Consider the following 23,765-nt stretch of genomic DNA (forward strand, 5'->3'; position numbering starts at 1 on the left):
TGGATTGAGATATTTGGTGACTTCAATTTCCAATAATCTAGGCTGTTTCACACTGTATATTATATGCATCACATTTAATTTATTTTCATTTATAAATTGATACATTTTAAATAAAATGCTGTACTAATACTGTAGTGTGTTTGCTTCCTATGTGTTTGAACATACATCTGGTCAGTAAACCTCGAGAACTTGGACCATTCATAACATTTAAGTGGGACTATAATGTGAGATGTTGATATTGCCTAAATTTGCAGAAAATGAATTGTTTTAATTGTCACACATAAAAATAAAAACTCTTGTTTGATTTTGTGATAAAGGATCTCTACAATTTAGATACCAACAGAGAAACATATTGATCGAAAACACACATAATGAAATTAGATCGAGGCAAACATTTAGAAATCTTGTCTTCAAAACTGGCTCGCAATAATAAAATATCACTGACGATTTTTATTATTGTGATTCTTCTTACATAGTAGATTTGTATCCTGTAAACAGTATGTGCTTGATGCCGAGTTCATTTAAACTCAACATGAAATCTACTGTACGCATGTACATACCTCTACCTAGTGCATTCAGTATATATCCATATATGATGGAAAAATATAAGGTTGTGGTGTCAGCAGTGGTTTTGATAATCAAACACATGAACAAGGTCAATTTAATCCTTATGGAAATAAAGTGCTTTTTATTTTAGAAACATTTTGAAATCGAGACAATGTCTTAACATTTTAACATATTAAAAAAAAAAATTGCAGCTGAAACGGTGCATTACAAAGACCTGCAGTAAATGAACAAAAGCTAGCCTTTTTAAAGTCGACTGTTCAGCAGTTCGGAAACTTGTTTGTTACATAAGTCGTTTTTCAGCTGCAGCCCCTGAACGCGAGATGCAGCTTCACAGAGAGAGCGCTGATAAGTGGTTGGCTGTCAGTGGAAACAACTATAGTGGTTAATGCATGTTACTCAGCATCACCCTGGTACAACGGAAACCTCTTAATCTTGTTTTAAAAAGTTACAAAAAAAGAAATATAACTGTTCAAAAGTTTAGTCTAAGTGGCACCAAATACATTTTCACCACCTCTTTCCCCCACCAAGCGTTGTCAGAACAAAGCAGTCCCTTGGCACATGCTGAAGAAACGTATCCTGCATATGGCGGGCATCTCAAGCGTCTGTGCCGTCTCTTCTTTTGCTCAGAGGTCAAGAGTTGTTCGTGGCTACAAAAGGCTAACGGTATGCCTTGAGGAATTGGAATAATCTCTGCAGCATTGGTTTTGTGACTGCTTTTTAACTGCATGACGGCTATTGAGGTTTTAAACTGAGGTGCTTGAAGCTGCTCAGTGAGTTAACAAAAATATTTCCATTCGCACCATGAAATCTGAGAACAAATTCAATAAAAACCAGGCCGGGAAACCCCCATTCTTTTTGCAGCAGAGATGTTACATTACCATGCAGCTGATTTGACGTTTCTTATAGAAACATGCGTCTGTTTACCCATCTGCAGAGTGTGAATTAACAGAGTACAAGAAAATGCATTTACTTATAAGCCTCCATGAACCTAACCTCTATGTTTATAATGATATGGCAGATATGCATGAGCTTTTTGATTTCGCATCAAAGACAGATTTACCAAGCGGCAACTTCCAATAGATGTACAAACTAACTCCAGAGTGAAGGAAAAATGTGTAAAACTGGAACCCTGAGATTTCTGTTCTTCAGTGAGCTCACGGTCCTCTTCAAAGTGACTCTGTAGGAAGGCTTCACAGCGAGGACACTCAAATCTGTCCCGTTAGGTCCAGAGTAGTAGACGCTTTCTACTGTGTTAGGCTGATTTCATTCTAGCCATTTAAAAACCAGGGACTGAGGCAACATGTACCATCTACATGTACCATCTACATGTACACAGAGCTCTGGATCTGAGTGCCAGCACAACATGAAGACAACTTAGGTAGTCACTTTGTTCACTGGACCTTAAATTACACTGATTTGACCCGCCTCGGACAACAATGTGATCCACACACGCACGTTGCTGCTGTTACTCTGATTTAGATAGAAAATAAATAATTAGAAGAGCCAACCCAAAATGATCTGAAAGAGTCCATGAATTAACCTTGAGGATGGAGATGCAATATGCTGAGATAGAAATATATAAAAGATTATGTTCTTACCAAAAATACCTTTTGGAAAATATTAGATAGCGAGAGTCTGACATTGCCTGTGCAAGAACGATCAGCTACAGAAAGGAACCTGCACTTGCATAGATGACTACAGTGGTTAGGGAGGAATTCTGAGGTGTGGTAGTTGCTTCAGGATCTGAAAAAGTTGTGTTATTATTATTATTATTATTCCCTCTTTTTTCCTTTTACTTTTCAGTAAGTGATAGCTGCAAGATCATCGCCAGCTCCTCTTCCTCCTGCTTCCTGAGCCGCTCCTCTTCCTCCTGGGCCCGTGCAGAGAGCTCCATGGCCAGGCGGAGCCCTGAGTCAGCGCTGGAGGCCGAGGGCGAGCTGACGGGGCTCGGGGTGTCTCCAAATTCCACTAGCACCCCCTCTGGGATACTCCTAGAACAGCAGGAGAAAGTCAGATCCAGATATGTTATGTGTCATCTAAATCCCTGTATGACAAACAACTATCAAGGACTGTTCCTTTTACCACATGTAATTAAGTAATTGCAATGTTACCCTGTGTTCCTACCTGTCACTCTGGCTACTGGGCATGACATCAGTAAATTCCGCATCGGCATCCTCCGAGTTTCCATCCTTCAAAGACACACACATCATGATCATTAAAAGGATGCAGAGAGATGCAAGTAGAACATAGGAAAATGGTTAAGACAGATCTGTGTTTTCTAGGTTTTGGCCAGAGAGTCGAGTGAAGATTGTTCTGACCTCGCCAGGAACCATGCGAGACTCCAGGAGACTCTGATGGATGGCGTACTGCAACAGCTCCTCGTCGTTGTTGGACACGGGTGCGTGTCGAGTTCCTCCTCTGCGGTGGTAGGTGGCGGGAACGTCAAACACTGAAGGACACACCTGGAAGGGAGGCATTGCTGCACGGATAAAATCAAAAAGAAAATCAGTTTAGGAATCCTAGACGTGAGATTATTTAAAAAAAACACTTTCACATTAAATAGTTCAACCTTCTAGATTCCTACCTGCAGCTTCTTCCTCTTCTCCTGAGGATGTTGGCGTGGCTGCTGGTGTAGCGATGGCCTCCTCTTCAGTACTGCATTTATTGACGTTACCAAATGTAATCCTGGCATTCAGCACATGAAACAAGGGAATCTCTGCAGCAGAGGAAGGCAAAACAAATCACGTTAAAACAGACTTAAGAGAGGGAAAGAGACTACAAACAAGAGCTTTGGTTGAAAAGGAAAAATAAGTCCCATTTCTCTGACTGACCACCTTAACCTCGAAGAAACAGGTTGTGTAGATATCACACTGCATAAAGACTTGGCTGGGAATAATGGATTTTGAAAGCAATTTTTTATAACACACAGAAAATGAGTACAGTAACAAATGAAATGCTGTACAATCCAAGAAAGGATTCCTGTCAGAAACTGATGGCCAAATGGTGCGTTACTTTAAATGTTGCTGCCTTTAGTAATGGTGAGTAGGCGTGAAATTGACTTAGAGAATTCCTCAAGAACTTATCATGGTTGCCACTTAAGACATTTAGACTTACAGTACAGAGCAAAAAAGACAGTTTGACCACTGACTTGCTCTATGTACTTGAATAATGTGTAGTTTCGAATAAACTTCATAGGGATGTCACATACCTATTTTAACAGGAAATCCAGGAGGAAAATTCAGGGTGACGAAGTCTCGCAGACGTGCAAAATGGGAACTGGTCCGAGCCATTAGGTCGATAATAGGGGTCACCTGCTCCACCAGGGACAGGGGATGTTCCTCGCTCATCCATAATGTACCTTTGAACCTGCGTGAGACAAGAAATAATCAAAATGAATGTGCTGAATGTTCAATGTGCACACAACTTGAGACTTGAGACAAATACTGTAATAAAGTATGATGTTTGTTGCCATGAGGCAGTGTTTCTTACTTCTGTGTTCGAATGCTCAGCTCAATGGGTCGGCCGATGTCTCTGTTCCCAAGGTCAAAGTCAGGGTCAAAGTATTCCTCTGGAGTGATGGCAGTGGGATTGGTGGCAGTTGCATACTCAAGCGTCAGGTCCTATAAAGTGGAGCATTCTATCAGCTAACAGGTGGGAGAACACATCACCTTTATGTAATTACTGAATACACGGCTTACCCCTTGTGCACTTATGTGCTGCTCCACAGTCCCAAGCAGAGACTCCAATATGTTCCTTTCACCTTCAAACAGAAAACGATGACTTTAGTACTCTCCTTCACGCTCCGTAGATGCAGCTTTGTTATTCATATGGACAAAAGTCTTACTTTAACATCTTAATATAGAAGCATATTTTCCACCTACTTTTTATCCTGGCCTTCTCCTCGTCTGTGAGATGCTCCGTCCTCGTCCGGATTACCACGTTTACATTGTTCACACTGAAAACCTGAGAAAACAACCAGAATATAAAGTAATACATCAAAAATGGGCTACACAGTTTAAAGTGGCATTAATCTTAAATTGTAATGAAAATAAAAAGTATAAAACTTCTGTTAACCTTTGAATCAAATCCATTGACCATTTCAGTTTTGTCAGCTCTCCAGCCCCACATTCCAGACTTGTTCCTGCAAAAGCAAAAGCATTACTACAGGTCAAACACACCATCCTTCAGTTAGGAATAACTTCCACGACAAAGAGAATGCAAATAAAGATTTGGGAATTTGAAGTAGCCTGTTAATGGATTAAAATGTGGCATTTAAAAAGGTGTTTGCACCAATCTGTGATAGTTCTCTTATCTTAGAGTCTTTAGCTGTGTTGCATTGTTACGTTTTGTTTTAAATTAGATATGTTCCTCCTAGCCTCAATAAACTACTATCAGCTTCAATAAGAAAGAAGTTATCTTATCAGCAATGTTAACAGGTCAACATGTGGAGCAGTTTAAGCACAGCTGTAGTTATTAACAATGGCATCCAATAAGTGGCTGAGACACTTTTTGAATATCAAGGCTGTGGCACGTCATATCTTAAGTTCAGGGTTCACTAATGCCCAAGTTACACCTCTGTTTAACAGGTCAATTGTCCACTTCAAGAAAGGCCTATTATTCGTAACTAACATTATTTGCTCACATTCATAATATATATTTGTTTAAGTTGTTATTTTGTAGGGTTACCTCACTTGCGTAAGTGAAGTCAGACAAGATACAAAAATGTCATGTCAGATAAGATTTGATCAGATAAGTGTGAATGATGCGTGTCAAGATAATTAGATGCAAGCTTGATACTGGAAAGTGGAAAGTCAAATGGTAACACTGCTTGCACAGTAACAACACACGTGACATGGTAACTCTTATGAAAAACTGTCAGTGTGGAGTTTGTTCTTGGCTGATCAAAGGAAGTATGATCTATGCATGTAATGAGAAAAATGACAACTGAAAAAGATGTGACTCTTGCCTCTCAAAAGCCATTTCCTTGGTGTCCAAGTAGGTGTTAACAATAGGAGTGGTCAGCCTTTTGGCAACTTCCTGTTCAGCTGGCTGCATTGACTCTAGTGTGACTTCCTCGATTTCTTGAGATATGTTGAAGCGTTCAGTGTCCACAACCTCATCGTCATGGTTCACCTCCATCAACTCTGCATATGAATCTGTAAAGATACATTCAGGGATAAATGATATCACTGAAATAGCACAAATCATAAGAACTCTTCTTTTAGTGCAGGCGATTTAAAGCACAAACCATCTCCTCTGAAGATGTAGCTCCTGCGCCCTCTGATCCAAGTCATGTTTTCAAAGCCCAGAAGAGTGGCATCCACTCGCAGGCTGGCGCCACTTTTCCAAATGCGACAAACATCACTTGGACAAACCCGGGACAGAAGAGGGACTGTGAAGCAACAGCAAATGAATGTCTCACACATGAAAAACGTTATCAATCATTAATAAACCAAAACAAATGCTACCCTGACAAATGTGCAGATATGTGGTATTTCCTGTGTGACCTGATATAACCTCTGCACAGGCAAAGATTATGTAGAGATACTTTCCTCTCTTGAATAGTTGATTGATGATAACTAGCATGTACTGCAGGAAAATACTACTCTGTACACACAGTATACACTTTACTTTAATGATATATAGCCACACATAGATATAAAATAACTTACTCCAACTGTTGAACTCCCACTTCATTTCCATATAGAAGTCTGGAGACTGTAGATGAAAATAAAGACAGTGAAATTAGTTCATGCAGTAGGAAATGTTTCCAGGAACACTTAGAGAAAGCTGACAAGACAACTGTAAAAATGAAGTAAGACCTCTCTGATCTTTGCCAGCAGCTCAGGCACTCCTCCCAGAGCAGTGGAGGCTTTGAGGTAGTCTCTGCGTTGCAGCACTAACTGAACCATCTCTGGGTCTCCGGTGCTGACTGCCTCCTGCAGAGCTACACAGAGACAGACAATTATAAACAAACCACTAAACTTTTTTTTTTTTTTTAAAGCATCTGTTCCCTGGGTGCAACAAATACCCATTAGAAAACCTCAGCCACAATTACAGTAATAGCAAGGGAAAGTGAAACTGTTTCACTGCAGTTAGAGGAGTGGATATGGATTTTGACAAGAAACCCCATTAACAGCAGATGCTTTGTAGGTTAATGTGATAAGGGCTTTAAGTCATCAAACAAGTGAACGAAACATGTATGGCTTCACATCCCGCTTTTATGCTACACTCTTACTGTATAATCTATTATGCTGCCAGTTCAGTTGTGGGACTAACCTGTCCAATTCATGCTGTTTTCTTTAGTCACTTCAGCACCATGTCTCAGAAGGACTCTCACTGACTCCAGGTGCCCGAGCGACACAGCCAGGTGGAGAGGGGTCCGGCCTCTGGGATCCACAGCCTCAGTGTCATTCTGAGAAAAATCAAAAAGAGACCAACATATTAGCTTGTTCTATATCCATATTTGTGTAATAAACTCTAAACCTGGTTCAACAATCCAGCAGCATTAACACATCAAGACTGCATATTGAGTCATGAGCTAAATGTGTTATTGATTAACATTGTTGGGATTAAAAGTTATACGGATTGGATCATAATAATGATATTGCACCAATATACAATACTAAACCGAGAGGAGATTAGAGATCATTTTTATTAAAATATGAATACCTAGGGGTAACTTTATATATTAGATGTTTCACAAGAATGAAGCTGAGAAGGTGGCAATACATAATACATAACAACAAAGCTATATGTTATCATATCTAACGTTAACACAAAATATGAATTATGTAAGAAACTGAGTACAGTCAAATATAACAAAATAGGACAAATACTATATTCAAAGTTGAGAACTGTGCAGATTTAAATAGAGATAGTGTGGAGCAGAAATGTGCAATATGTTCAAAGGGTTGTTCAGGATTTACACTTTTAATACTGTACATTTTAAAGTATTAAAAAGAACAATATACAACCCGGGAAACAGGCTTTTTAATGTGTAAGATAAGATAAGATGGACCTTTATTGATACCCAATACTCATAGGGAAATTCCGGTGTCATAGCAACAACAGAACAAGACAGAAACACAGATAATACACATAGGATAATACGAATAAAAAATAAAATAAGAATAAACATGTAGTAATAGTATGAATAGAAATAACAGACATGACATTAGTTAAAGTCTAAACAGGTCTAGTACATACAGATAGGTTACATATATATACATTTAAATGTGTGTAGTGGAATATATATATATTTCTGAAAGTAAACTTTGTTGATCTGTAAATAGAAATGTCATCATAGACAGTTCAAGCGCTATCTGTGTGGCACATTAGAGCATCTGTCAACACGACTGGCCTACTTTGACTGAAAGGCTACGGATGTGTTAACAGCTAACTCCTGGCCTTTTCTAGCTAGCATGCATTTGTGTTAAGTTTTGAAACATATTCCGTGTTTTAACCAACCTGTGGTAAAGTAATGTGTTCCTCCAGTGTCCTGTAGTCATTCTCCCACACGGCTGAGTGCAGGGGGAACCTCTCTCGGATCTCTTCGTTAGCCGTGGACATCTTTCTCTTTATGGAGCCGCTCAGTGCAACGCTAGCCCGCTTCTAACAATCACAGCCATGGGAAAACCGCGATAGCTACACGCTAGTCATGCCAACAAGTACAATTAATATGATCCATGCCCTCAATATTTGACGTCGAAATATCTAAACCGGTGTCCAACTTTTCACCAAGCCTTCCCCTAAAATAAACTTTTGAACAAGGAAGTGCCAGGAGCTGTTCCCAATAATGACAGGGGTGTCCTACAAAGAAATAGACTCACAAGCTAAACAATACAATCCAATTAAGGCCGCTGTCCTTACCCTTAACAATGTTAATTAATGTATATGTAATAGCAATTATTTCTTCGGTAAACACACGAGAGAAACAAGGTTTGTAAATAAAACCATCGCCTTGAGGAAAAAAAGAAAAATAGTCAGTCCCACTTGGACGAAACCATTAAGGGTCTCTGAATGGGGGATGCCATAGGACTAACTAAACGTAATAATCCTATAAACGTCCCGTGTCAAACTTTTAGGCCTTTAAGATGCTAAATATTTGAATTTCAAAGCATTTCTACTTGAAAAAATTAACAAAATAAACATTGCTAAAGCTGTTTCCAGGCATTTGCTTCTACTGAGCTCACCTATTATTTAGAAATGAGATCGGCGCTTTTACGTGTCGGGGAGGTTGAGAACACTTCACCGCCAGCGTACCACGGTGTGATGGATGTGCATATCGACCCTTTGAGGTTTTACACTATATTAATCACAGGTTATTCATAAAACCTGATGCAGTTGCTCTATTAACGTATGCATATTAAGTAGTTACTAAACTTTTCTGCAGATACATATTTTGTAACACAACCACACAATTATGATCCGTCCTGGCTGAACTCAGTTGTGAAATGCTGTTAATTTTTTAGAAATAAAGTTATTATTAAGTCAAATAAATATGGTGATATATTATGCGAATTGTGCTCCAAAAGATGAACTCCAGTAAATATATATCCAATAGGAGTCACCCTATTTTATGTTTTTAAAATTACTCTTTTTGTACCGTGTCACGAAGGTGCTTAGATCAAACTCACCTACTCTCACTTGTGTTTTTGCCCTCAGTTATTTCTATCAGGTTGTGTACCGAGCGGTACCGCCCAAAGGCCACTGCAAACTCATCTAAGCATTATGACTTGTATTTATGTATCATTATTAACGGTATTTGTAAAGAAATCAGGTCCACAATTATGATATACTTTTCCAGGCAAAATAGTCCAGGAGGCGTTATTTCCGGGAAGAAGTTTGTTTCCTGAAAGACCTGACTCTGGGCACAGTATCATACAACATTAGCAGCTGCCACTGGGAACGCTAGAGATCTGTAGTCCTTCATCTGTAGTCCTTCATTTGTAGTCCTGCTGTCTACCAGAGACCGACTGAAGAGTAAACTACCAAACGGGGACAGGCGAGTTAGCTAATCAGGTGCTAAGTCAGCCTACTTTGCAAACAAGCAACATTGTACCTTATTCTCGTTAGGTAACGTTATAATGGTTGTAACTCAGACGCTGGACAAAGCGAAACGGCTAGCAACAGTTAAATGAAGTAGCAGGTCGTTGTTTGGGGTTGTTTTTAATTAGCTAGCTAACACGGAAGGCATCCCCCCAAGAGTGATCAATGGTTAGCCAAACGCATCGGACATAATACTCTGTTTCAAAGGAGGTTTGTTGCTGAGCAAAGGATGTCTAAACGCATACGAAACACTGAGCTCTGCGCTGATTGCAGTGTTCCAGGTAAGACAATTCACACCATCCCTGAAGCTGTTACCCTTTATTTATTAACTACCAAGTAACCTTAAGCCAGAGCCTTGCACTGACTGCACTCTTTACATCAGATTATAACTACCGGTACATGCTGCTTTCCAACATATGCAGTGTTTTGAGGGGACAAGTTCTTAGTGCTGTTGACAGGTCCCTGGCTGGGGATGCAATTAGACCTGAAGCAGCTGTCTGTTTTAACTTTTTCCATCCGGTGTTACTTGCTTTCAATAATCAGCCTGGCATTTTTTTATGCATGTCAATGTAATTGCACAGTTGTTTCGTCAAAGGAAAATTATTAAATAATGTCTGTGGCATGCAAAAGTCTCCATCTAATTGGAAATGTAATAATCCATTATATCTGATCCTACATAAGCAGGAAACTGCTCTGTATCTATCACTAGGATGATTTAAATAATTGAAAGTCAATGTACAGTGCTCTCTTTTCAGGGTGAGTTTTGTGCAAAAGAGCCCCCAGTCCCATGTTGAGTGTCACTGAAAATATTCTGAATGGCATTACTTCTCCTCCTCTGAATCTAACTGTGTAAAGTCTTTCTTAAAAAAAACAATGTGTGAAAAGATATGGCCCCCCCTTAAAAGCCCCTCCCAAAAAAAAAAAAATGCCTTATTCCACCTCAAAAATGTTTGTCACATTGAAACAATCACTGCACTCTGGTATCTGTAGTTATTGTCAGGGGATTCATTAATTAAGATGAAGAGAGCTTAACCTGTGTTTGTGACATTATGGTAATAGTATTAGCCATTGGAGAAATTTGAATCAAGCCCTTACAGTCAAACATACTGTTTGTAAGCTGAACAAGTTGCATTGTGTTTGAGGAACCTTCAGGAGTCCCAGTTGTAATGAAATGACGTGATGTTTTCGGCAGGCACAGGAAGCAAAACAGGATGCTGAGTGAATTGACTGCGTGCTTTCAATGCAGACGATTTGTTTCTATTGTCTAACCACAAAACATTGCAATTAGGATTTACAGTAACAGTAGGCTGAGAATTAGTTTTAGAACTTTTATGTTGGGTACTTTCATATTTCACAAGAAAAACAACACATGTGCTTAAAATGTAGCAATACTCAAGTTTCAGTACCTTGTCCATCATCATGTCACTCAGACTAGTTAAACCCAGCAGGTCTTCACAGCAGCTGGCCTGGATTGCCCCTCCATACGGCTGCTACCAGTTGTTGGCTGAGAATATTTTTAGAGTTTCAAGATGTGGTATTAAATTTAGCAGCACTTGTTGAGGAAAGGGTAAAAGAGGCATGTCAGCACCAACTCCCAGGTCTTGGTCTGAGAGTAAGGAGGAGGATAGTCTGAACACTGGGGACCAGGTGCCAGTTTCTGACCAAAACCCCTGCAGCTGTTCCTCCTACACCTCAGCTGCTGCTCACACACTCACATACTTCACTGTCTTGTCCCAGTGCCAGCCACTCAATCTGCTTAACAGTTTATCGGCTGTCGGAGTATCGTATGAATTTACAGTATTTTTGGTCTTCAGATGTTCGCTGTCAGAGGAGTCTCTGTATAAATTGCAGACGGCACAACTATGTGGCATTTGTGAAGTGTAATAAATAGGTCAAGGTTAAGTAAACATATTTATTTCAGTCACACAGTATACTGTATCTTGTATACACTATATTTCTCTAACTATGCATTTCCAGAATTTACAGCACCAAAAGTATTGATAGCATTTGTGTGTTTTTGTTTAAAGGAGGAAGCTGCTCTCTTACTTAACATTTAGGTCGAGGTGCTTCAACCTACAACTGCTAGTCACTTCCTCGTTACACAATGCATGGCTTCACCTAAGGGTGGGGTTAAACAGGCTTTAAATGTCTCTTATAGCCAGTAAAACCTTATGTTAAAACCTTCTCAAGTCAAGTCAAAGTGTTACCATGTTCTAACCAGTGTTTGACTGTCTGTAGTATTAGTGCCCTATGTAGTGTTAACTGTTCTTCTTATATATTAGTAGAAATGAACAATACAGTAGTCTAAACTGGGAAGTCAAAACCAGATGCAAAGCAACTATTGGCTCTCAGGAATGATTGCATTTGCTTTCTTGCCTGTGGCACTCAGCACCAGGCCAATTCAATCAAAAATGAATTCAAAACCAAAAAACATAATAAAAAATAAATAAAATATATATATATATAAATACAAATAATATTCTAAAACAATATGAAATTTCAATATTAAAGACCTACCTAAGGTCTTAAAGAGCTGGACCCAGTAGATTACGGCACATGTTGCTGATGAAGAAGTAAAATATAATAATAATATTATAATATAATAATATAGAAAATGCATTTTCCTGGATTATTTTCATCCATAAAATAAAACAGTTTTGTTGACATCCTGACTATTTCAAGCAATTTACCCAAAAGTATCTATTGATAGTACACCTAGTACATAAGTGTGGGTCGCACAATAAGTTGTCTCAGGCTTTGAACACGGACAATACTTGTTAGAAGGATCTTTTTAGTTTTAGATTTGGCATTTTTTTCCTAGCTTTATCCTTTATGCATGTGTCTCTCATTGTTTTGACACTATAAGTTTCTGTGAGTGCAGTCAGTGAGGAACAGGAAAGGAGAAGTGCTACAACCTAGCATGTCGGTTATTTGAATAACGGTACTGAATGTGAAGAGAGGACATTTCCTATGATACATGTATAACTCATCTAAGACTACCTACAATTAAAGTTAGAGCAGATCAAACCTGTTAGAACTGAAGGATCCAATATTGTACCCTAAAGCCCCTCCTTTAATTAGAAAATAATCAATTAGATTGCAGAAAGTGTGATTTTCCCTGTTGTCTCTTCCCTGTCAGAGCCTCGCTGGGCCTCTGTGAACAGAGGAGTGTTCATTTGTGACGAGTGCTGCAGCGTTCATCGGAGTCTCGGAAGACACAGCTCGCAAGTCCGCCACCTGATACACACACCATGGCCTTCTACACAGCTACAGGTGATTATTTAATTCAGGAGACATTGATATTAATATTCACCTGTGCGAACCTACATATCTTGAGGACTTTCACAGTGTGCTCATGAGTGCTTTGAGGCCGATTCCCCTCTCCTACCAGGCCTTGAGATCCTGTTATCCTTGCACAAAATCTGTTTCAGTGTCGTTTAAAATTCATCAGACCTCTATCTTTGCTCACAATCTGTTGACAACAGTTGTACATCAGATCCCACTGGGGTTTATTGATTTTGTCCAAATATAGAAAGGGTTTGTTCGGGAAGTGAACTCAGCCTTCTGCAGTATAAATCATTGGGATATATTATACAGGTTCCTTTTACATTTCATCCTAGATGGTTCAGACATTATACGGCAATGGTGCCAATTCAATATGGGAGCACTCTCTTCTGGACCCGGCCTCTGTGATGAGTGGAAAACGCAAGGCCAACCCTCAGGACAAACTGCAGTGAGTTATTATTGTTGTGAAATGTTCATGTAGATGTTCATTAAATAACCCAAATAAATTATTGTTGAACTTCCATCTTTAGTCTGTTCCACTGACTCACTAACGGCCTCTTTCTTTCTGTTTGAATATGTTTCATGTTGTCCTGAAGCCCAAACAAATCCGAGTTTATAAGAGCCAAATATCAAATGCTGGCATTTGTTCATCGCATGCCTTGCCGGGAGGACGACAGCTCCACAGCCAAGGATTTAAGCAAGGTGAGGAGAAGGGGGTCCCCATGAGTTGAGCAGAAAACTGATATTTGGCACAATGTTTTATTATTACGCTTCATTCATTCATATTAATTGTTTTTTTGTTTTTTTTCAGCAACTTCACTCAAGTGTACGCACCGGGAATCTGGAGACTTGTTTGCGGTTGCTATCCCTGGGAGCACAAGCTAATTTCTTTCACCCGGTAAGATTCATCTGCTGCATTTAAAACCATAAATACACGAGGGCGACACTCTGTGTATCATCGGGGCAGAATGTGCTCCTGACACATGCCCTGAAGCACTAACTGCCACAGAGGCAGTAGTGTCTTAATCAAAATGATGAACTACTAGGAAACTGGATTTGTTTCAAGAAATGGAGGCCACACTCTTTACGCCTCTGGCCAGATTTGGCATCACAAAACTTGCCAGGTGTGTAGTTGAAATCAGATTGAAGGTTTTGAGATGGGTGTGGTCTGAGCAAGGGAGCCAAGAGTAGGGAGGGAGAAAGCTGGGATTCAAGATTCAAAGGTTTTATTGTCATATGCACAAAGCTATAGTGTAGAAATGACAATGCAATTCTTCTGACCTGAGCTCCTCCAACAAAAGTGCAAAAAGTCTAGATACACGTCAATAGAATATGATATGTACAAGAACAGAATATGAAATGAAAGAATGTAAATTACTGTAGGACAAAATGAAATACGGTTTATTGCGGTGATAACTATTTATATAAATAAGTATATTGCAAGATGACAACAGGAATGTTTATCGGGGCACTTAGCAGAGCTCAGGTGTTCAGCAGTCTTATGGCCTGTGGGTTAAAACTGTCCCTGAGTCTGGTGGTTTTTGTGGGATTGGCCGCCCCGACTTAAGGCCCCTGACCAGATTTGTCTTTGCATGTCAGAGTGATCCCAGAGCAAGATGTTCTCTAATTGTAATCTTTTGCAATAACGTTTCTATTACATCTACATCCCAATGGTTGTTCCTCCTCTCCTCCAGGAGAAAGGGAGCACTCCCTTGCATGTAGCTGCAAAAGCAGGACAAGTATCTCAGGCTGAACTGTTAACTGTTTACGGAGCAGACCCCGGAGCCCCTGACAGCAATGGAAAAACTCCCATTGACTATGCAAGGTTAGCTATTTTCAATTATCCTTAATAACTCAAACTCAATTTATCATCAGTGGTATATCATGGTTTTTGATGTGCCTTTTGTAGGGAAGCTGGCCACCATGACCTGGCAGACAGACTGGTGGAGATTCAGTATGAACTAACTGATCGGCTGGCCTTCTACCTGTGTGGGAGAAAGCCAGGTATGCAGTGAGAGAGAGATTTGATATTGAAATACCTTAAAAGATACGGATCAAAGAATATGTGCAGAGGTGTTGGTTGGAGCTAAAGAAAATATTGACTTGGCAAATAAGCCACAACAATGAGTAAGTTAGTGTTTAAGCTAGGTAGAGACGCAGATAAGAACAAGTGTTTATAATTTCCCCTGTGAAACCAAGTATGTACTATATTTAAAACACACTTCATCTAGAACGTTCACATTTCCGATAAGTATTGATTATGTTGTTGGCAATCCTTCAGAACACTTTTGTTCTTGCTTTCAGATCATAAAAACAGCCAGCACTTCATTGTTCCACAAATGGCTGACAGGTAAGAAAGCACTCTGTACGTAAGTCAACATGATGCATGTCAATATGAAGTGATTGATCTCTTATTGAACCTACATCTAAAGTGAATGGGCTTAACTTGAATCCAGCCAACAAAGAGAGTACAGAGAGGCAGCTTTTTGAGGGTTGTCTTTTGGCTCTGAGGCCTGTCCTAACACGCTGCTGAGAAAGCTGCAGCATCTACTATCTGTGTTTTAAGGAAATGGAAGTAGCTGACATACCAACCACTATTGCTGCAAATAAATCAAAACGTTTCTCCAAGCAACTGTAATTCATCACAGGCAGAACAATCTTTGTGCTTTTTTCAATTTAATAACACATTTAATCTCCTTTTTAATTGCCCTCTTTTGATGGATAAGGAACATGTAAGTATTGCTCAGAATGCAAGAGGCATTATGTATACCTATCATTTCACCAGCATGTGTTTATGAAAGCTATGCTCTGTGTGTAGCAGTTTAGATTTATCAGAGCTGGCCAAGGCGGCAAAGAAGAAACTGCAGTCTGTAAGTATTTTAGCAACATTTCCCTGAAGTTAGCTATATTTTCTTCCCTTACTTAAGTCTTAAGTGTCATTCTCTAATTGTCATGCAGCTGAGTAATCATTTATTTGAAGAGCTGGCCATGGATGTTTACGATGAGGTGGACAGACGAGAGACTGATGCAGGTACGGGAGAATGATCCAGTACAAGATTTGTTGTCTTTCATCCGGAGAATACATTTCTTGGAGTCCCCCTCTTGTGTAATATAATATGTGCTCATTGTTATCCGTTTTATTTGGTAGTGTGGTTAGCAACACAGAATCACAGCACTCTGGTGACAGAGACGACTGTGGTGCCTTTTCTTCCTGTGAATCCAGAGTATTCATCAACACGAAATCAGGCAAGTTCGATTTACAGACAGCATACCTGCACATGTTTACTATTACCCCTTTGCACACGTATACTGTGAAGTAACATCGCATACTTCTGGGCTGATGTGTCTTTGTTTTTCTTATTTAGGGACGACAAAAGCTTGCGAGATTCAATGCACATGAATTTGCAACTCTTGTCATTGACATATTAAGTGATGCTAAGCGCAGACAACAAGGGAGTTCGATAGCTAGCCCCAAAGGTCAGCATCTTATTGTGACTTTATTCCAACATGTAACTGATACTGAAATGTAGCGCAGATATAACTTTTCCACCTTGCGCCCCTTCATTCCAGATAATGTTGAATTCATCCTGAAGAACGTGGCAGTCAGGCACTGCAGTGACAGCCAGGACAACGACCAGCCTGACTACGACAGCGTGGCGTCGGACGAGGACACAGACCAGGATTCCCCCACCAACAAAGGAGATAGGACCAAGGTATCGTGGCATCACTTTCACAAATAAAACCCTGAAATCCGTTCTGTGTTTAACCCCTCCCTCTCCCACAGAGCCTGGACTCTGACCTCTCCGACAGCCCCATCACTGTGCATGAATACATGGAGGTGAAACACGCGCTCTCTGCCTCTGAGGCCAAGATCCAGAACCTCATGAAAGCCAACAACAACCTGAGCGATGAGCTGAGGCTGATGCAGAAAAAGGTATCCCCCGCGCTCCACCAATAAAATCACTAACACCGGGGGGCCGCACTGAGGGGGGGCCACAGCGGTCAGCAGAGCTCTTGTGGAGGCCGATATCTGAACAGGAATGCTGAGTTGCACGATAAGGCTGCTGTGACACCCTGCTGGTCCACCCTCTGTTTTGGCCAGCATGTTCGATTTCATTTCAAAGCTTCCATTCAAACCGGAGATTCTCTTTTTTTTTTCATTTGTTTTCTGGATTTGAGAAGAACACAATTCCTACTTTCTCCAGTTAATAACAGAAACATTTTACCAGTAGGTTTCTCTTTTTGGTACAAACCCATTCTGTCTAATGTGACTAACAAGCATGTTTTAAGAAAAAGCATGAAGTAATCAACAGTGTTTTTTAATCCCTTCATAGTGACTTACCATTGTATGTGTGTGCATTGCTTCATCACATATACTGTTTTTACTGCATAGAATGTTTTTGGATAATTGACTGCTCTTGTTTTGGGCAAAAGCCTTTTATTATGTATGGTTTTATTGTTTGACATGTTTTCTAAGTGGTCCCATTTCATAGATATTTAAAAGAATACAGCTGATACAAACCTGGAACTCTGATACTGTTACATCGACAATGTTAACTTTGAGATTCTGCACATTTGTATGCACTGTGCTTCAGTGATCAATCCGTGTCCTGCTAAATCCTGAACATTGTAACTTTTGGCAACAGATGTTCTATGCATGTTACATCTTTTTATTTTGTTAAAAGAAAAACCTGTCGTTAAGGTTATATTCCTGTTAAAATGGCTTAATTTGGCAGTTTTGAAGGAAAATGCAGATAATTTGTCTCTTAACTGTGACGTACAGCACTGTAGAGTACGGCATTGCTTTTGATGATGGGACCTGGCTTCGTGTTGGCTCGTGGGTTTCCCAAATGAAGATGAGTAAATAGATAAAGAAAATGATTGGCAGAGGTTGGACACTAAACCATAATACCCCCATTTCAGACCAGTACCCTCAATTTACTTTGTATATAAATACAAGTAGTTAATTAGCCAGTATTTTTTCCTCTAAAAATCATCATGACATTGTTTTTTTAATGGCTCTTTTCTTCCTATATTCCTCACTTAATCTGTGTGTACTTTGACTCATACTGCACCTCTGTTGCTAACCTACAAAACAATCTGTTGCTTGCTTGTTACTTGCTTTGCCTTTTTTTTTTCTTGCTTTTTTTGTTGACAAAATCGATGTTATTCCTATGATCTTTAGGAGGTAAGAGTAAATCTTGAAATTATATTTATGGGAAAAGATTCATGTTTCTAACCTGAAAGCTATACGTTTCCGCATGACATTATCATTGAATCAGCTCAAAGTCATATATATATATAATAATAATAATAATACATGTTATTTATATAGCGCTTTTCCTGGTGCTCAAAACGCTTAAATATATATATATATATATCTATATATTGGTGACGTGTCAAAAAAGAGCATATGAGAGTGATAATCAAATATTTACTGTTAACTTTCTATCATTGGAACAACAAAAACAAATGAAGACCTTTGCACAATTAAATGCCAGTCAGCGTGCAGACAGAAGCAGTCTGTCGAATCACAAGATCATATTTTAGGGAAACATTGGAATAAACTCAGAAATGTAATGCGTGTGAGTGGATCAGAGCAGGAACCACAGCTTGCTTTGCCGACAGCACCTCTTAGTTTATTGCTAAACGTCTCTTCCAGCTGCAATCTCTGCAAAGCGAGAACATCTCTCTCAGGCGGCACGGCCCAGCCTATATCTATCAGACCCCCAGCGCCTCCCCAAGCCCCTCCAGCCCCTCGGCCCTGAAGCGCCGACAGTCTGCGCGGGCCAGCCGCCCCATGTCTATGTATGAGACCGGCTCAGGCCTGAAGCCCTATCTCCCTAAAGGAGAGAGCCACTACCCAGAGGAGTGTGTCCCCACCCTGCAACCCTTCCCACCTCATGTAAGTAAGACCCTGCTCTCCTTTGCCATTTCCTCTCCTGCCCTGTTTCCACTACTTTCCCTCATGTTTCCACCCTGTCTGAAAAACCTTCATTTTTTTTGCCACTGGGGAGTTTTTTCTTTGCAGCATGAAAGAGTCATCAAAACCACAATGACATGTATTTAGACACAGCCAGTCACAGCTCATCTTGTCCAGATCCATTTTCAAAACCACTATCTGCAAAAAAAACCTGTTGTTCTCTGGAGTGCTGCTTGTTTGTCAGACAAGCGTAGCTGTTACCAAAAGAAGATGCTGTTATTATGATATCATTTCAAGGTTTGTACTGTGTTTTTATGTTGATGAAGCATTAAAACTACCATACAAATACTCTGTGTTTTTGTAATGCATGATAATTTCATAAACTCACATTATCTTCTCATCTGTTTTGATTCTCTCTTTTGTTTCAGTAATTTGCATTTCAATTTGAGCATGTGAATCATAGTTTTCTGCAAATGTTCTCTTGATGGATGAACGCCTTTGCTCTTTAGTCTTATATTTTTCCAGCACAAATTCATAAATAAATGTAGGAGCATAATCCGAACAACAAAGCTCCTTTTAAAATTGTCTACGTAGCATTATCTTAATCTCACCCCTCACCTTTTCTCCTCCTGATTTTAAGGGTTAAATTCATTACACAGTTTCCCATCAATTCCATTTTAAGTATACAGTATCCGACCGAGACGCATCTGACTTGAAGAGGCTTCTGGGACATGATCTGGTCTTATTCACGTTTGTTTCTTTTTTAAATTTAAGACATTTGTGTCCTTAAAATGTGATTTGAACCCTGTCTTTAGACGGAAAGGGGCGCTTTTGTGACCACCTCTTCATCCCTCCCCTCATTTCCATCCACCCTGTCTTGGTCGAAGGACGAGAGTGCTCAAAAGGTTAAGTACATCCACACTCGGTCCACATCTCGTGGGACGCAGCCAATCCACTTGGAGCCGTTCTTGTCTCCCCCCCCTCGCCTCCCTCTGTCCTCCATATGCTGCTCCATCTCTGCTGCATGAGCCTCCACCAGCTGCCCCCACCTTCACATATCCTCAGCATCATCCTCACAGCTAAACAATTGGATTTGTGTGGTTTTGTGCAGGCGAACCCCTCTGTTTGAGCGCTGAACGAGGAGCAAATTGTGATGCAAACACCTCCTCATTTAATGCTTCCTGTCTTTGCTCCAGAAACCTGTTTAGCAGATGATGTTGAAAATAATTGTTTGTGCAAAGTCTGTTTTTACTGATTGTCTTTTTTTTTTTTTAAACAACCACCAGTCTATAAAACGAAAGGGGAACAAATTGATTAAAGCTGATATTTGAAATGTATATTTTATACTTCAGTTGGTCCGAAAAAAGAGAAGTCCTTTTTTTTCACCGTCTCTAACAACTGCCTGGCTCTTTTGCACAGTGAGCTTCCAACAGCATGCTCTCACTTCCTCCTGAAACACAAACAATGTTGTGTTTCACGATTAGTTTACAGTCTAAAGAGATTTATTTTCTGTTCAGTCAGAACTCGGATATATCTAGACATGTAAGGGCTAATTGCATTTGCTGAAGCTAGCTTATGTGTCCTGCATTGCATTTTCTACTGCATACAAATAGTGGATTTAGTTTAGATTCTATTGGACGTGGATTGAGAATGAACGTGTTGTACAATCGGTGCGGTGTGGATCGATTGTACCTGTTTGTCTCGGCTTCCTGTTTATACAATTAGATTTGAGTTTGATAGTCTTCAAGTATAGTAAAAGTCTCAGATCACAGTTAACATATCAGGAAGATAAGGCAATCCTATGTTCTGCAATTCACCTAATAGTTGTGTTGCATTTGATTTAGTTTAAAATATGAACTCATCTGAAACTTGACTTCCCATTATCAACAATGATGTCTACTTCCCTTTTAGTTACGGGTTCGGTTTCTGTTCTGATTTAAAGTTTCGAGCATAGCACATTTTCCCAATGATTACAATTGGCGTTCTGTTCATTATCATCCATGTATTTATCGCTTTTTCAACATTATCACATTTGATGATGATCCTAGTCAGTCGAATGACCGAATTCTATTTGTGCTTGGAAAAGACCAAGGCCATTATCACTCAGCAGTAGTAATATGTCACACTGACATGAGTTAACTCTGAACTCTGCATTATCTGTTTCACTGTTTGACTGCTTTAAATTAATGATGTGCTCTTGCTTCACAGATCTTTTGGCTTGTTTCAGTCAGACCACCTGCATCGCTTTCACTTCTTTATATTCCAATTTGACATACAACAAACACAGGGATACAGTTATTGATTTCACCACAGCTGTTGTGTTTTTATTATCAACGACATGGGAGTCTTGCATGGTATTGCAATCCATGAAGCATCTTTTTTTTGTCTCCTCTGTTTCTTCTAGGCCTCGAATTTAGAGAAGCAAATCAGCATGCCGGAAAGTGACTATGACAACACATTCAATGACTCTGAGATGGATGATTCGGGGTAAGAGCCCACAATGATGGTTTGTACAAAGTGATGAGTGAGAAAGAATATTATGAGTTTTATACAACAAACAATTTTAAGGGTTTCCAAACGTAATGTGACGAGTTGTTTTGTCTTTAGAGTAAAAACAACACGCAGGGCTTTTGGCTGTAGACATGATCTCTTCTGAACTCCTCTGTAGGTACTGCAGGAGAGGCAGGCTGAGGAGCTGGCTGGGGGAGGGCAGCTCCATCCCTGAGCTGGACGATGTGATGATGGAGGCAGACCCCACGCTGCCCAGCACTGAGGACGTCATCCGCAAAACAGAGCAGATCACCAAGAATATCCAAGACCTGCTGAGAGCTGCTCAGGAAAACAAACACGACAGGTCAGAATCTGAAGAGAACATTTATCAGTTTAGGATTTCCTTTTTAGCTCTCATTATCTTGCTTCATTTTAGTTCCTCTTCGTCATTTCTTCTGTTATTTTTAGTTGCGTGTATGTCCTATCATTTCCCTTTTTTGTGTGTTATCTTCACTCTTCCCCTTCATTCAACTTCCACTCTGCCCCGCTGTTATGATGTTGCTTTGGTGTCGTGGTGCCCCGCCCCTCACCCTGAGAGCAGACCCTCTGAGCGGGAAGGTGTGCGTCGGCTCAGGCACAGCCTGGGATGTTTCAGCACTCTGGTGCCCTGGGCCGAGAAGGCCCCGCCCCCCCTTCAGCCGCTCAGCCTGCGGTCCCCTGACCCCTCATCCTGGTACTCTGGCCTCTGTCCCTGCCTCCCAGGCACACTTTCATTTCCCTCTCCCGCACACTGTTTCTGCCTCACCCTTTACCTTCGGCCTCACCTGCTAACAAACTGTCTCTTTTTCTTTGTTTTGCTGATTTTGAATTTGCTTTATGTTATTTAGGAGAGATATGCATTGTTTGGCTGTTGTTTGGTTCATGTGTCAAGCAACATTTATTGAATACAAAAATGTGCTTTGGAATAAAACTGCCTTTTACTTACAATGCTAAAAAAAAAGTCTGCAATGAATGGAAAGATGGTTAAATAGCATGATCTGAAAATGTTGACCTGATGTTAGATATCATAATGCACGGTGTGGTGTGAATTATATATTGTGGCTTATGACATCATATAATATGACATCAATATGTTGAACTCAACCACAACTCTCTTCTCTTCACAGCTTCATACCCTGTTCAGAAAGAATACATGTGGCTGTGAAAGAAATGGCTGCCCTCTTCCCAAAGGTATGAAGAGTGTTGTGTTTGCTTTGAGAGCACGGATCAGTCTGGCATTTCATCTTATATGTTATGCTAGAGGTATCATAAGGCACAAATACCAGAGATTCAAGGTCCAACCACAGCACTATTTTAAGTTGTGCCAATTCCTGATGTATTATTTCACTTGATTCTTTACTGAAATAAAAATGTAATCCTATAGTTTATATTCCTGTGTATTAATTATATATAGTCTTAACATTTGGTTAAAAAAAGACAGTTTGCAAAGTTTTTTTCACCACCTCTCTTTGCACAAATCTGCTTTTCAACAATCTCAGTCCATCAGTATTAATCTATGTAATCCTTCCTCTGCAGAAGCCGCGCTCGGAGACCGTGCGAGGCTCTCTGCGCTTGTTGACCTCCAGTGCGTTCCGGCTTCAGGGCGAGTGCAGGAAGGCGCTGCCGTCGGAGGGCTGCGCGGCGCCGGACATGCAGCTGGTCACCCAGCAGGTCATCCAATGTGCTTATGACATTGCCAAGGCCGCCAAGCAGCTTGTGACCATCACCACAAAGGAGAATACCAACTAGCAGCACTTACAGGGCTGCAAGCATCTCAGTTTCCTCATTTTTTTTTATGATTCTTTTGGTTTTTTGTATTTGTGGTATATGCATGCATTGTTTTTTAATTTATGAATAAATATTTAAAGCAAACTATGAACAAAATCTGAGTGTAAAAGGGAGAACAACTTTATTTAGGCATCCTCAGCTGTTATAATAGCACAATTTATCTTGAGGTGAAACAACAACTTCCACAAATCATGTTAAATCAAGCAGCAGCTAGCAGGTCTGGGACTGTTATGGTTTAAAGATTACAATTTGAGTAAACTCGCCCATACTTACAAATAACCTTAAATCAGCTTTTTGATTGAGAGAACAAATGAAGCACAGCATACTGTAGTAGATCCAGATGTTGACATTGGTTCATGTTAACAGCCCAGAGCAAGACATGATGCTGAAAGCCTTAAAGTGGACCTATCATGCTATATTTGAATAATATAGTGTAGGACCATACCTATATAAGGCATATTTATACCTTTTTTTTTTTCAAAATACCAAACAGATCATGCATTTTAGCCATACCTCATTTTGCTCAATTTGACATGTTTTAGATCTGTTTTAGCAAGGGCAGATTCTGTGAGCAACAGCACCATCTAGAGGCCTGGCATATGTACTACAACGTCTCCAGCGC

At 40.0% G+C, this 23,765-nt stretch overlaps 2 protein-coding genes across 8 annotated transcripts; one reads left to right on the forward strand and one right to left on the reverse strand.

The window, feature by feature from the left end:
- Positions 1-656: 656 nt before the first annotated feature.
- Positions 657-8,545, reverse strand: ankrd13a (ankyrin repeat domain 13A). Its single transcript, XM_034122440.1, has 15 exons — positions 8,038-8,545; positions 6,847-6,982; positions 6,390-6,514; positions 6,240-6,285; positions 5,816-5,959; positions 5,534-5,723; positions 4,642-4,708; positions 4,449-4,530; positions 4,266-4,327; positions 4,057-4,187; positions 3,776-3,933; positions 3,152-3,283; positions 2,886-3,046; positions 2,692-2,756; positions 657-2,558 (listed from the first exon to the last, which is right to left on the reverse strand). Exons 1-15 carry the CDS (start codon positions 8,137-8,139, stop codon positions 2,360-2,362), a joined length of 1,800 nt encoding a protein of 599 aa, XP_033978331.1. The 5' UTR covers positions 8,140-8,545; the 3' UTR covers positions 657-2,359.
- A 968-nt stretch (positions 8,546-9,513) lies between these two features.
- On the forward strand, positions 9,514-23,616 carry git2a (G protein-coupled receptor kinase interacting ArfGAP 2a). 7 transcript variants are annotated; one of them, XM_034122446.1, is made up of 21 exons: positions 9,514-9,899; positions 12,758-12,891; positions 13,239-13,351; positions 13,500-13,605; positions 13,715-13,801; positions 14,598-14,728; positions 14,813-14,907; positions 15,208-15,253; positions 15,630-15,635; positions 15,722-15,773; positions 15,862-15,934; positions 16,052-16,149; positions 16,269-16,380; positions 16,474-16,616; positions 16,688-16,837; positions 18,566-18,808; positions 19,642-19,731; positions 21,231-21,313; positions 21,495-21,680; positions 22,483-22,546; positions 22,892-23,616. In XM_034122446.1, the coding sequence occupies exons 1-21, from the start codon at positions 9,848-9,850 to the stop codon at positions 23,102-23,104; spliced, it is 2,277 nt and encodes a 758-aa protein (XP_033978337.1). In that variant the 5' UTR covers positions 9,514-9,847; the 3' UTR covers positions 23,105-23,616. The 7 variants fall into 7 exon arrangements, with proteins under 7 accessions (XP_033978337.1, XP_033978332.1, XP_033978338.1 ...); XM_034122441.1 differs by lacking the exon at positions 18,566-18,808; XM_034122447.1 differs by lacking the exon at positions 15,630-15,635.
- Positions 23,617-23,765: the final 149 nt, after the last annotated feature.

This window comes from Trematomus bernacchii, unplaced genomic scaffold, assembly GCF_902827165.1.
Source record: "Trematomus bernacchii unplaced genomic scaffold, fTreBer1.1, whole genome shotgun sequence".
Classification (NCBI taxonomy): domain Eukaryota; kingdom Metazoa; phylum Chordata; class Actinopteri; order Perciformes; family Nototheniidae; genus Trematomus; species Trematomus bernacchii.

Bases quoted from the DNA above. Each gene is read 5' to 3' on its own strand.
- ankrd13a (XM_034122440.1), bottom strand. From the start codon at position 8,139: ATGTCCACGGCTAACGAAGAGATCCGAGAGAGGTTCCCCCTGCACTCA. The intron at 6,515-6,846 runs GTTAGTCCCACA...GTCTCTGTGTAG, and splicing joins AAACAGCATGAATTGGACAG to CTCTGCAGGAGGCAGTCAGC. The intron at 5,724-5,815 runs GTTTGTGCTTTA...GTATCTTTACAG, and splicing joins CTACATCTTCAGAGGAGATG to ATTCATATGCAGAGTTGATG.
- git2a (XM_034122446.1), top strand. From the start codon at position 9,848: ATGTCTAAACGCATACGAAACACTGAGCTCTGCGCTGATTGCAGTGTT. The intron at 16,617-16,687 runs GTATCGTGGCAT...CCTCTCCCACAG, and splicing joins ACAAAGGAGATAGGACCAAG to AGCCTGGACTCTGACCTCTC. The intron at 18,809-19,641 runs GTAAGTAAGACC...CCCTGTCTTTAG, and splicing joins TGCAACCCTTCCCACCTCAT to ACGGAAAGGGGCGCTTTTGT.